General features: G+C 42.1%; 2 protein-coding genes across 5 annotated transcripts in view; both read left to right on the top strand.

The window, feature by feature from the left end:
* The first annotated feature begins 1,736 nt into the window (after positions 1-1,736).
* On the top strand, positions 1,737-6,198 carry LOC139572831 (putative nuclease HARBI1). Of its 4 annotated transcripts, none has more exons than XR_011674497.1 (9): positions 1,750-3,025; positions 3,113-3,289; positions 3,380-3,441; positions 3,524-3,610; positions 3,698-3,982; positions 4,062-4,097; positions 4,196-4,750; positions 5,032-5,143; positions 5,238-6,071. XR_011674497.1 is itself a non-coding variant. In XM_071395630.1 (9 exons), exons 1-5 carry the CDS (start codon positions 3,187-3,189, stop codon positions 3,973-3,975), a joined length of 462 nt encoding a protein of 153 aa, XP_071251731.1. In that variant the 5' UTR covers positions 1,802-3,186; the 3' UTR covers positions 3,976-3,982; positions 4,062-4,097; positions 4,196-4,750; positions 5,032-5,143; positions 5,238-6,086. The 4 variants fall into 4 exon arrangements, 3 of the variants coding, with proteins under 3 accessions (XP_071251729.1, XP_071251731.1, XP_071251730.1); XM_071395630.1 differs by having other exon boundaries at positions 1,802-3,289; positions 3,698-3,739; positions 3,808-3,982; positions 5,238-6,086; XM_071395628.1 differs by having other exon boundaries at positions 1,737-3,289; positions 5,238-6,198.
* A 2,205-nt stretch (positions 6,199-8,403) lies between these two features.
* Positions 8,404-11,494, top strand: part of ice1 (KIAA0947-like (H. sapiens)) — a 31,261-nt gene continuing 28,170 nt past the window's right edge. The window contains exons 1-3 of the mRNA XM_071395627.1: positions 8,404-8,640; positions 8,758-8,816; positions 9,249-9,284. Coding sequence (XP_071251728.1) covers positions 8,560-8,640; positions 8,758-8,816; positions 9,249-9,284 — 176 coding nt within the window. The 5' untranslated portion in view covers positions 8,404-8,559. The remainder of the gene's footprint in view (positions 8,641-8,757; positions 8,817-9,248; positions 9,285-11,494) is intronic.

Raw genomic sequence — 11,494 nt, 5'->3', positions numbered from 1 at the left:
AAATAATAGTGAAGACATCAAAACTATGAAATAACACATATGGAATCATGTAGTAACCAAAATATTGTTAAACAAATCCAAATATATTTTAGATTTGAGATTCCTCCGATAATGACCCGTTACCTAGTCTTATCAATTAAATCATTACCAGTAAAAATGTACAAATGAAAAATCTGTTCCATATAGTCTCCCTGTCTCTCTCTCAGACACGCTTCATTAAGTGTACAGAGAAGGACGCAGCAGGGAAGTATAGAGAGCTGTGGCCAAGCCCTCGGTGGAGCTGCAGAGAGGCTGTAGTCTGTCAGACTGCCCCCTGAGAGGGTTAAAGTAGTGGATTAAGGTCTGTCCTCTTTAGTGGAATAAGGTCTGTCCTCTCTAGTGGAATAAGGGCTGTCCTCTCTAGTGGAATAAGGTCTGTCCTCTCAGGTCAGTGGCCTGGGGTAGGATCAGATGGGGTTAAAGTAGTGGATTAAGGTGGTGGGTTTAATGAGGGTTAGTTGTTACCATCATGGCCACCCCCCTCCTCTCCCCTGTAACTATTCCCCAGGTCGTTGCTGTAAATGAGAATGTGTTCTCAGTCAATTTACCTAGGAAAATAAGGGTTAATTTAAACAATTTAAATATAAATTCTATTTTTCCCGTTTCCCCTTTTTCCGTAACACAGTTAAATGGATTTACACTGTAGTTCAGTTGGTGGCGGTGACGCAACATATTTGATGCCAACCGCCGTTAAACTCCACCGAAGAAGAAGAACATCCTGTTTGGTCTTCTCTGACAGGAAGAGGCGACGCTGGGCTCAAAATCTGTCTTCTCCAGTAGGTGGCGTTTTTTCCGCTCACCAAGCGAGGAGTTTTTGTATGGAGATCAAAAATGTAATGACTTATTTGCTACGTGTGGCTTATTTAATCGAATAGACGTATCGTAATGATTAGGTTGCTATGCCTGTACTGATATAAGTAGGACACGTGACATCCCGTTAACTTTGAGGGGAAAAAACACTTGATATCGAAGTTGTGCCTGCTCGTCACTAGTTACCACAGCCACAAAGTCATGAACCTCACCTATCAATATAATGGATAATATAATGGATAATATAATGGATAATATGTGGTCTACCTCCCAAGCGTTCACACAAGTCTCGCAATGTAGCGCCTCTGGGTTTAGAAACTGATTTTAAAAATGTAAAAGGTCTGGGGGTTATGAAACAATGTGAAGCACAAGGCCTTATTTTTATTTGCTAAACAACTTCGAAAAAATATATATATTTTTTAGGAGTCGCGCTCAATTTCTGCTGATTATAACTACTGGAAGTCCCATGGCTCTGAACGCTCCGCTGGGGTCATTACAATGACAAATACCTGTGGTGGTAATATTCTACACTCGGACTGTGACCCCTTTGGTCACTTGATTTATCTTGTGATCAGTTACAATGACATTACGCTCATTACTGTAAACTTCTAGGGGTACAACACCGAACATGGGAATGATGAGTTGCTTGAATCTGTAGAGAAACATATACTTCATTGGTTATCAGAATGTCCCAAATCGTTATAATTGATAGGAGGGGACTTTAACATTACAATAGATAATTCAACTGATCGATGGCCCCCAGGTAGACCAACCAATCAGAATTTAGGTTTAATACTTTTTATGGAAAGAATTTGATCTTATTGATATATGGAGAGAGAGGTTTCCGGCCGACAGATCATTCACTTGGAGTAACAAAACAGGTTCCAGACATTATAATGACTACAAGATATTAGCCTTACTACTTGCACAAATAATTTAAGAAGTCTTGGGTGCAATCATTGCTGAAACAGAGTCTGGCTTTATGAGGAACAGACATACTTCTAACAATATCAGACTAGTATTAGACAAGCTTGACTAGTCAGACCTAATAACAGAGGATAGCTTCGTATTATTTGTATTGACTACTCAGACCTGATAACAGAGGATAGCTTCGTATTATCTTTATTGACTACTCAGACCTGATAACAGAGGATAGCTTCGTATTATCTTTATTGACTACTCAGACCTGATAACAGAGGATAGCTTCGTATTATCTTTATTGACTACTCAGACCTGATAACAGAGGATAGCTTCGTATTATTTTTATTGACTAGTCAGACCTGATAACAGAGGATAGCTTCGTATTATTTTTATTTACTACTCAGACCTGATAACAGAGGATAGCTTCGTATTATCTTTATTGACTACTCAGACCTGATAACAGAGGATAGCTTCGTATTATTTTGATTGACTACTCAGACCTGGGGCCTGTTGCACAAAAGTAGAATTAAGACATCCGGGATAAATGACTCAGCTGAGCTCAATGAAGCCAAAACATGTGCGTCCAGGCTTAATTGGTTGCACAAAGACCAAGCCAGGATGAGCAGACACGGATTCATTAAGCCAGGTGAAACCAATCCTGGATAGGTGCGCGCTCACGGCTCACTCAAATAGACCCCGCCACAGATCACAGATTAACTGATTTACCATGGCAACTAGAGCCGCGTACTTTTCCCCGTCGGAAGCACAAATCCTCATGGAGGCATACGAGGAGGTAAAAGATATAATTAAGAAGAAAGGCAACACCGCCACAGTGATAAAGCAAAGAGAAAAAGCGTGGCAAAGTATTGCAGACCGCCTGAATGCGTAAGTAGTGCACAATTACACACTCACCGCTCCGCTGAAACATCACAATTACAATTCAAATATTTAATTCACATCTCCAAAAATGCAGTTGTACTGTAATTATGAAACGGTTAAATTTTTAATTGAAATGCACTGCAGATATGAGTGAAATTGTGTAAAGTAACTCCATCACACTGTATAAAGCTATGATAAATTTTTTGATATTTTTACTGAAAACAAGACAAAAATACCAAGTAATTTTTTGCAGTGTGACTCCATTAAATGTGTGTGTGTGTGTGTGTGTGTGTGTGTGTGTGTAGATTAAACATGAACGGGCCAAAACGGACATGGCAGCAGGTCAAAATCAAATACAAGAACATTCTGCAGAATGGTATGGTCCCTGACTAATATTTAACAAAGCACAAGCATATATTGTACCCAGAAGGTGCCTGCTCACACATTGTCTGTACTGTTTTAGCAGTGAAAAAGAATACCCACAGACAAGGCACGGGTGGTGGGTCACCAAAGGCTGACCTTACCCCAGCAGAGGACATGGCCTTGGAGCTAAATAAAGGCAGGCCCGTCTTAGAGGGGATCCCTGGGGGGAAAGAGACGAGCATAGGTTCCTCCCAAGATGCCACCCGCTTCATTCAAGGTATGTCCTTCCATCTCTACATGGGATACAACCACATTCATATTGAATCAATTTGGACTGTCTGACTTTGGTTTACCTATTGCCTTGCAGTGTCTGGCAGCACTGTGTTCCTGTTAGAGCCACCAGCACAAGCACCAGACGATGCTGATCCAGTGAGTACTCCATCAAAGGCATACTGTAGGCCTGGCATGTCTTGTCTACTAGCTTCAATATGAATCCGATTAAATGTGATAGGGTGAAGGCCCCAGTGCAGCAGCAACAGCACATGATGGAGACGATGATGAGGAGGAGACCATCTCTCTGGATTCCAGAAGGCATGAGGTATCATGTTAAGACTGTGAAAGTACTATTTACTCTACAATGGTGAGGAGTCCTCATCAAAATCAAAAAATCTAATTTCTTTTACAGGACCCAGATGCTATACAGTGGGAAAACCAGCCTGGCAACATAGTGCGTATTAATAAAAGGACACCACATCCTGCCAAATTCCAGCTGCGCTAATTGTATTGTGTTCACAGAGCTCACAAGCTATCAGAAAGTTGTATGGCAACCACCTCCGGCGCCAAATAGAACTGGCAGACATAGACATTCAGTACAAGAAGAAAAAGATGGAAAATCTTGCACTGGAGTCCGAAATAAAAAAGAGGACAATTAGGAAACTGGACCTTGAAATAAAAAAAACTTGAGAGGGAGGTGAGATATGCCTTCAATGTACACTGTATGCTAACTGTAACACAAATGTATTAATCATTATTTTTCTTTCCTCCCCCAGCTCCAAGAAGATGACACAGCTCAAAATAAAAATTAGGTATATTCTCGTAAAGTCAAGTGAGCCATGACATATGAGCTCTTATTGTGAGCACACAGGACGGTGGCATCTTTCTAAGGTTTTTTTTATTTTCCCAGCAATCAGTACAACCAAGTCATCGTTATAAGGCATCGCCCTCTTTTGCCCACCCCCCCAGCACCAGGTGTGGCCACTAGCCTATATGAAGGCCCAAAATTGTGTGTTCCTTTCTGCTCTGACAATGGCATGCCCATTCGTGCGAGATGTGGTGGATGAAGAAGCACTTGTGCTGAGGAGAGCCTTCAGGCGAGAAAGGGTCTTCAGGGACCGGTTGGACCCACTGGCCTTCCCTGATGACCATCTATATGAAAGATACAGGTTTTCTGCAGATGGCATCAGGTATCTATGCAGACTACTGGGTCCCAGGATTAAGCACCGCACTGCACGGAGCCATGCACTGAGTGTGGAGCAAATGGTTTGTGTGGCCTTGCGCTTTTTTGCTAGTGGAGCCTTCCTGTACTCAGTGGGGGATGCAGAACAGCTGAACAAGGCCACAATTTGCCGCACAATAAGGAGTGTGTGTCTGGCTATCAAAGCATTAGCAGATGTCTTCATCTCCTTCCCTGGCCACAGAAGACTCTGTGACATCAAAGAGGAGTTCTATAGGATTGCAGGTAAGAGGATCTACAAATTACAGGACAACTGTTAACACATAGTAGGATACTCATTACTTTGTGTGACAGGTTTCCCCAATGTCATTGGTGCAGTGGACTGCACACACATAAGGATAAAAGCCCCCTCAGGTGCCCATGAGGCCGATTTTGTGAATAGGAAATCCTTTCACAGCATTAATGTTCAGGTGAACATAACTTTTTGATATTGTCCATTGACGAACACTCTGCATTGCCAGTGATGTGCATTGATTGGTGTAATATTCCTCATCTTATGATTTCAGATGGTCTGCAATGCTGACTGTGTGATCAGCAATGTTGTGGCAAAATGGCCTGGCTCAGTCCATGACTCCAGAATCTTTCGGGCCTCTGAAATCTATCAGTGCCTATCACAAGGTAAGCCACACAACCCCTATTTATAACCATCATGGCTGTGTCAAGAATATCACTGTGTTTATGAGGTAGTAATGATGAGATTTTGTGTTGACAGGTGAATTCTCTGGTGTGTTGCTGGGAGACAGGGGGTATGGCTGCCAGCCTTTTCTCCTGACACCTTTCACAGACCCCCAGGAAGCACAGCAGGCCTACAACCATGCCCATGCCAGGACCAGGGCCAGAGTTGAAATGACCTTTGGCCTCCTGAAGGCACGCTTTCACTGCCTTCACAAATTAAGGGTCAGCCCTGTTAGGGCATGTGATATTACTGTGGCTTGTGCTGTCCTCCACAATGTGGCCTGCCTGAGGAAGGAGAGGGCCCCCAGAGTGCCACCAGCCATGGACTGGGACAATCCGGCAATCTTCCCTGATGACGACAGTGGTCGGCTGCTGAGGGACCAATATGTGTTGAATTATTTTAGTTAGTATGTGTGCTTTCAATTTTGGTTAAATATGTCCTGCGGTGGCAGAGGAATTTGGTTTTTTTTGGGTTCGTTTTTTGACGAATTTGGCCTCTTATGATGTTTGTGCGGTATACTGTGTGTAATACAAGGCTGCAGGGAGGCTACTGCATCCATTCATTTGTCTGTTCAGTTGATGTGTATGGATTTGTCCTGCATTTATTTTAGTGTGCAGACATGCAGGGTGTGTTATATACAGACCTTTGAATGTGTATGTATCATTTTGTATAATATGCTTGGATTCTGTGCTTTCCATCTTGTAGAGTCACTGTGACTTCAGTTTCGAAAGGAGCTGATGGTTTACCTGCTTTGTTTTGTCCTTATTCAATAAAGGAACATAATGTTACACATTGTGTTTTTATATTCATATGGAATGTGTATTTGTTTATATGACAGAGTACTAGGGCCACACTGAAGAAAAAGGATAAAGTCATAAATTTATGAGGCTGGTTCTTTCTGCAGAAAAGCTACATATTGTTTTTACAGTTTTGATACTTATGACAATGTGATACTTAATATTCTGGCACATCAGCATGTCTTTGTTTATGAAACCATACTGAAGTACAATTTCACGAAATGCCCCACATCTGTCATTTTAACAACTGTCCTCCTTTAAAACAACTGGTTACAATATTATGACTTGTGTTTTTTTCCCCTCTGTGGCCCTAATATTCTATCATTTTATATATAGCCTTATAGTCTATGGGAAACTGTAAATTATCTAATGATAGCAACATCATCTAAAAATCATTTTTTATCCAAAATCATTGAAATTAATGATCACAAACGTTTAAATAATAACAGTGGGTCTAGTTATATGTGATAACAATGTATAGTGAGCAGTGAAATAACTATTGGTTTCCATTTGTGGTGACTGCTGACTGACATTAGGGATGAGATTAAATAGATCCTGGAATTTAGCCTGGTCTGGAGCAGGCTAGCTCCACAGAATAAATATCCATGGTAATTTATACCATAACATATCCTCCTGCCCCCTATCCATCTTTAGTGCAACCGGATTACGGATCAATTGAGCCAGGATCACCAAGATATCCTGGCTTAATCCCTTATCCTAGTTTTGTGCAACAGGCCCCTGATAGCAGAGGATAGCTTCGTATTATTTTTATTGACTACTCAGACCTGATAACAGAGGACAGCTTCGTATTATCTTTATTGACTAGTCAGACCTGATAACAGAGGATAGCTTCGTATTATCTTTATTGACTAGTCAGACCTGATAACAGAGGATAGCTTCGTATTATTTTTTTTGTTTTTAGAATATTGGTTCTGAAATAATATGCTGTTGGTGAGCCAACTGGTAAATGCAGAGGGTCTTTTACTTCATTAGAAGGAACTCTTATCATTTTACAAGATCCCTGTATCACCTAAAAATGGTGCCATTGTTTTAGATGCCATTCCCTCAGGTGTTGCTGTATTATTCAGGAACGTGTCAAGACCTGACCCTCAGAACATACCTTCCATTAACCCTGGTGACTCATCAGTAAGAAAGATTCGTTTTTATTTTGGTCCATTCAACAACAGAGCGATACGAACCTTGTTTCAACAGGATGTTGTCATTATGTCCTGTTGGTCCATTCAACAACAGAGCGATACGAACCTTGTTTCAACAGGATGTTGTCATTATGTCCTGTTGGTCCATTCAACAACAGAGCGATACGAACCTTGTTTCAACAGGATGTTGTCATTATGTCATGTTGGTCCATTCAACAACAGAGCGATACGAACCTTGTTTCAACAGGATGTTGTCATTATGTCATGTTGGTCCATTCAACAACAGAGCGATACGAACCTTGTTTCAACAGGATGTTGTCATTATGTCCTGTTGGTCCATTCAACAACAGAGCGATACGAACCTTGTTTCAACAGGATGTTGTCATTATGTCCTGTTGGTCCATTCAACAACAGAGCGATACGAACCTTGTTTCAACAGGATGTTGTCATTATGTCATGTTGGTCCATTCAACAACAGAGCGATACAAACCTTGTTTCAACAGGATGTTGTATCTAAACCTTATCATGCCTTATTGGAATGGTTTTATTGATAATGTCTGTTGGAAAAAAGTGTGGATGTTGCCACCCACATACCTACTTATTAACAAAATTAAGGAAGTTTCTTTTAAAATTATTCATAAATATTATCCTGCCAACCACGATATTATGAAGAAGTTAATAAAAACGAAATCAAATTGTACCTTTTGTAATGACCACCCAGAAACAGTGCATTGTATGTATGTATTCATGGCATTGTATTCATGTAAGGAATCTGGCAAGACATCAGTAGATTTATAATCAAACACATTTATTAAGATTTTACACTATTATGGAGAGATGTACTGCTTGGATTCTTTACCTACAATAGAAATAAGCTGAAACAGTTAATTTCATTATTCTTTTGGCCAAATTTCATATTCACAAATGTAAATTTACAAACAAAACACCACATTTTCTTACATTACAAAAATAAATGTAACTTTATTTTAAGACAATTAAATACAACAAAAAAGCTGTTAGAATGATACATGTGTATATGCCGCTTAAGGTCCTTGTGTAATGTGATAATTGTACCCCCTAGTCCAATTGTCCTTTGCATATTCTTTATATATGCTTGTGTTCCCCCATGTACCTTTTGTATTGATTTTTTTGTTTATAATAATAATATAGAAATGTAATAAATAAAAAATCTGAAAAATATAACGCGTAGGTCTGACATTTTCAGACCGGCATTTCTATAGACAACCCCGGCTATATTTTGGGTCCTGAGTCAACGTGGGGCAGTGCGTTTGTGTCATGCCGAATTTGTTGTCAGGTGTCTTGTGTTTTTAATGTCAGTAGTTCTATTTGGACATATTTTTGCATTACTAGTTTGGGATATTGGACAGTAACTGACTACTTATCATGATGCCGGGGGAGAATCATTCCAAACTCGCGTCAGGAGCAACTACCGGAGCCTGTCACAACTGCACTGTGCTTCACCAGGTGAGTTGAGAAAGGCTCCGGCTACTGTTGTATACTCGCTTCAGACCTGGAGAAAAGATAGTTAGATCATATTTCACCAAACTATACTGACGGACAATCCATCCTCTCTCATTGTAGAACCTAAACGAATATGTGGCAGCTCTGCTGGTTTTGAAACAGAGAAGTATTGACTCCGAGTAAGTAACTAACGTTATTAGACTTGTGTGATGAGATGGTACTGTACAGGTCCCTAAAACACAGCTAGCTACACGTACATATATACTCCGGGAGGGGGCTATTCAATCAAACAGTTAACTACATACATACTCAGGGTGGGCGGGGCTATTCAATCAAACAGCTAACTACACGACGTTAAAGCCATATGCCTGTATGTTACACTTCACAGAGCAGCAGCAGTGTTGTCATTGACCTGATGGCTGGTTTGACTGAATATGACCCCTAGACTCTATCTAGACTCATCTGATGTAGCTAGCCGTGTTTTGGAACTGTAAATGACAAGGTAAAACATCTAGCCAGGCCTACCATGTTTAATGTAACAGGAGGAGTGAATGACTAGTCTGTTTTAGAAACGGTAGACTACTAATGTAATCTGTTTAACTGTCTTTCAGTCACCTGCTGAGGGAATATCAAGGAAAGTGTGAAGATATCCTTTCAAAAGTCCATTCACTCTCTTCACTTAGGTCTCAGCCATTCACACTCTTCAGTTATTAGGTCTCAGCCATTCATGCTCTTCAGTTATTAGGTCTCAGCCATTCACTCTCTTCACTTAGGTCTCAGCCATTCATGCTCTTCAGTTATTAGGTCTCAGCCATTCATGCTCTTCAGTTATTAGGTCTCAGCCATTCACTCTCTTCACTTAGGTCTCAGCCATTCATGCTCTTCAGTTATTAGGTCTCAGCCATTCATGCTCTTCAGTTATTAGGTCTCAGCCATTCATGCTCTTCAGTCTCTCTTCAGTTATTAGGTCTCAGCCATTCATGCTCTTCAGTCTCTCTTCAGTTATTAGGTCTCAGCCATTCATGCTCTTCAGTCTCTCTTCAGTTATTAGGTCTCAGCCATTCATGCTCTTCAGCCTCTCTTCAGTTATTAGGTCTCAGCCATTCATGCTCTTCAGCCTCTCTTCAGTTATTAGGTCTCAGCCATTCATGCTCTTCAGCCTCTCTTCAGTTATTAGGTCTCAGCCATTCATGCTCTTCAGCCTCTCTTCAGTTATTAGGTCTCAGCCATTCATGCTCTTCAGCCTCTCTTCAGTTATTAGGTCTCAGTGCCTCCCTTGGAATGAACAGAACAGAAAACTGTTCTGATTGGCTCTGGTGCTGATGAACACTGTTTTAACTTCACTAGTGTTACAATATAACACCATCATTACAATATAACACCATCATTACAATATAACACCATCATTACAATATAACACCATCATTACAATATAACACCATTACAATATAACACCATCATTACAATATAACACCATCATAACAATATAACACCATCATAACAATATAACACCATCATTACAATATAACACCATCATTACAATATAACACCATCATTACAATATAACACCATCATTACAATATAACACCATCATTACAAGGATCTGTTTTGTTAACTTCACTGGTTACAGTGGGATGAGAGGTTAAAGGTGATTATGTATTGTACTAGCCTCGTCCTTAGTGGGAGTGACCATTAGAATTCTATGGGAGTGACCATTAGAATTCTATGGGAGTGACCATTAAGAATTCTATGGGAGTGACCATTAAGAATTCTATGGGAGTGACCATTAAGAATTCTATGGGAGTGACCATTAAGAATTCTATGGGAGTGACCATTAAGAATTCTATGGGAGTGACCTTACTGAGGTAAAGTATTTGTCATTATTACATTTTTGCGAATCACGTGACTGCGAGGCGTGTCTCCACACGGGGAAAGCCTTATCCACAAGGCTACCGGCCACCCCCATTGGCCCCAACAGCCTTATCCACAAGGCTACCGGCCACCCCCATTGGCCCCAACAGCCTTCCCCACAAGGCTACCTGCCACCCCCATTGGCCCCAACAGCCTTATCCACAAGGCTACCTGCCACCCCCATTGGCCCCAACAGCCTTATCCACAAGGCTACCTGCCACCCCCATTGGCCCAACAGCCTTATCCACAAGGCTACCTGCCACCCCCATTGGCCCCAACAGCCTTATCCACAAGGCTACCTGCCACCCCCATTGGCCCCAACAGCCTTCCCCACAAGGCTACCTGCCACCCCCATTGGCCCCAACAGCCTTATCCACAAGGCTACCTGCCACCCCCATTGGCCCCAACAGCCTTCCCCACAAGGCTACCTGCCACCCCCATTGGCCCAACAGCCTTATCCACAAGGCTACCTGCCACCCCCGTTGGCCCAACAGCCTTATCCACAAGGCTACCTGCCACCCCCATTGGCCCCAACAGCCATATCCACAAGGCTACCTGCCACCCCCATTGGCCCCAACAGCCTTATCCACAAGGCTACCTGCCACCCCCATTGGCCCCAACAGCCTTCCCCACAAGGCTACTTGCCACCCCCATTGGCCCCAACAGCCTTATCCACAAGGCTACCTGCCACCCCCATTGGCCCCAACAGCCTTATCCACAAGGCTACCTGCCACCCCCATTGGCCCCAACAGCCTTATCCACAAGGCTACCTGCCACCCCCATTGGCCCCAACAGCCTTATCCACAAGGCTACCTGCCACCCCCATTGGCCTCAACAGCCTTATCCACAAGGCTACCTGCCACCCCCATTGGCCCCAACAGCCTTCCCCACAAGGCTACCTGCCACCCCCATTGGCCCCAACAGCCTTATCCACAAGGCTACCTGC

The sequence above is a fragment of the Salvelinus alpinus genome, chromosome 4 (genome assembly GCF_045679555.1).
Source record: "Salvelinus alpinus chromosome 4, SLU_Salpinus.1, whole genome shotgun sequence".
NCBI lineage: Eukaryota > Metazoa > Chordata > Actinopteri > Salmoniformes > Salmonidae > Salvelinus > Salvelinus alpinus.
The sequence above is the reverse complement of the archived record's forward strand: the minus strand, read 5'-3'. Positions and strand labels throughout refer to the sequence as shown.

Bases quoted from the DNA above. Each gene is read 5' to 3' on its own strand.
- LOC139572831 (XM_071395628.1), top strand. From the start codon at position 4,682: ATGTCTTCATCTCCTTCCCTGGCCACAGAAGACTCTGTGACATCAAAG. The intron at 4,751-5,031 runs GTAAGAGGATCT...TTATGATTTCAG, and splicing joins GGAGTTCTATAGGATTGCAG to ATGGTCTGCAATGCTGACTG. The intron at 5,144-5,237 runs GTAAGCCACACA...TTGTGTTGACAG, and splicing joins CTATCAGTGCCTATCACAAG to GTGAATTCTCTGGTGTGTTG.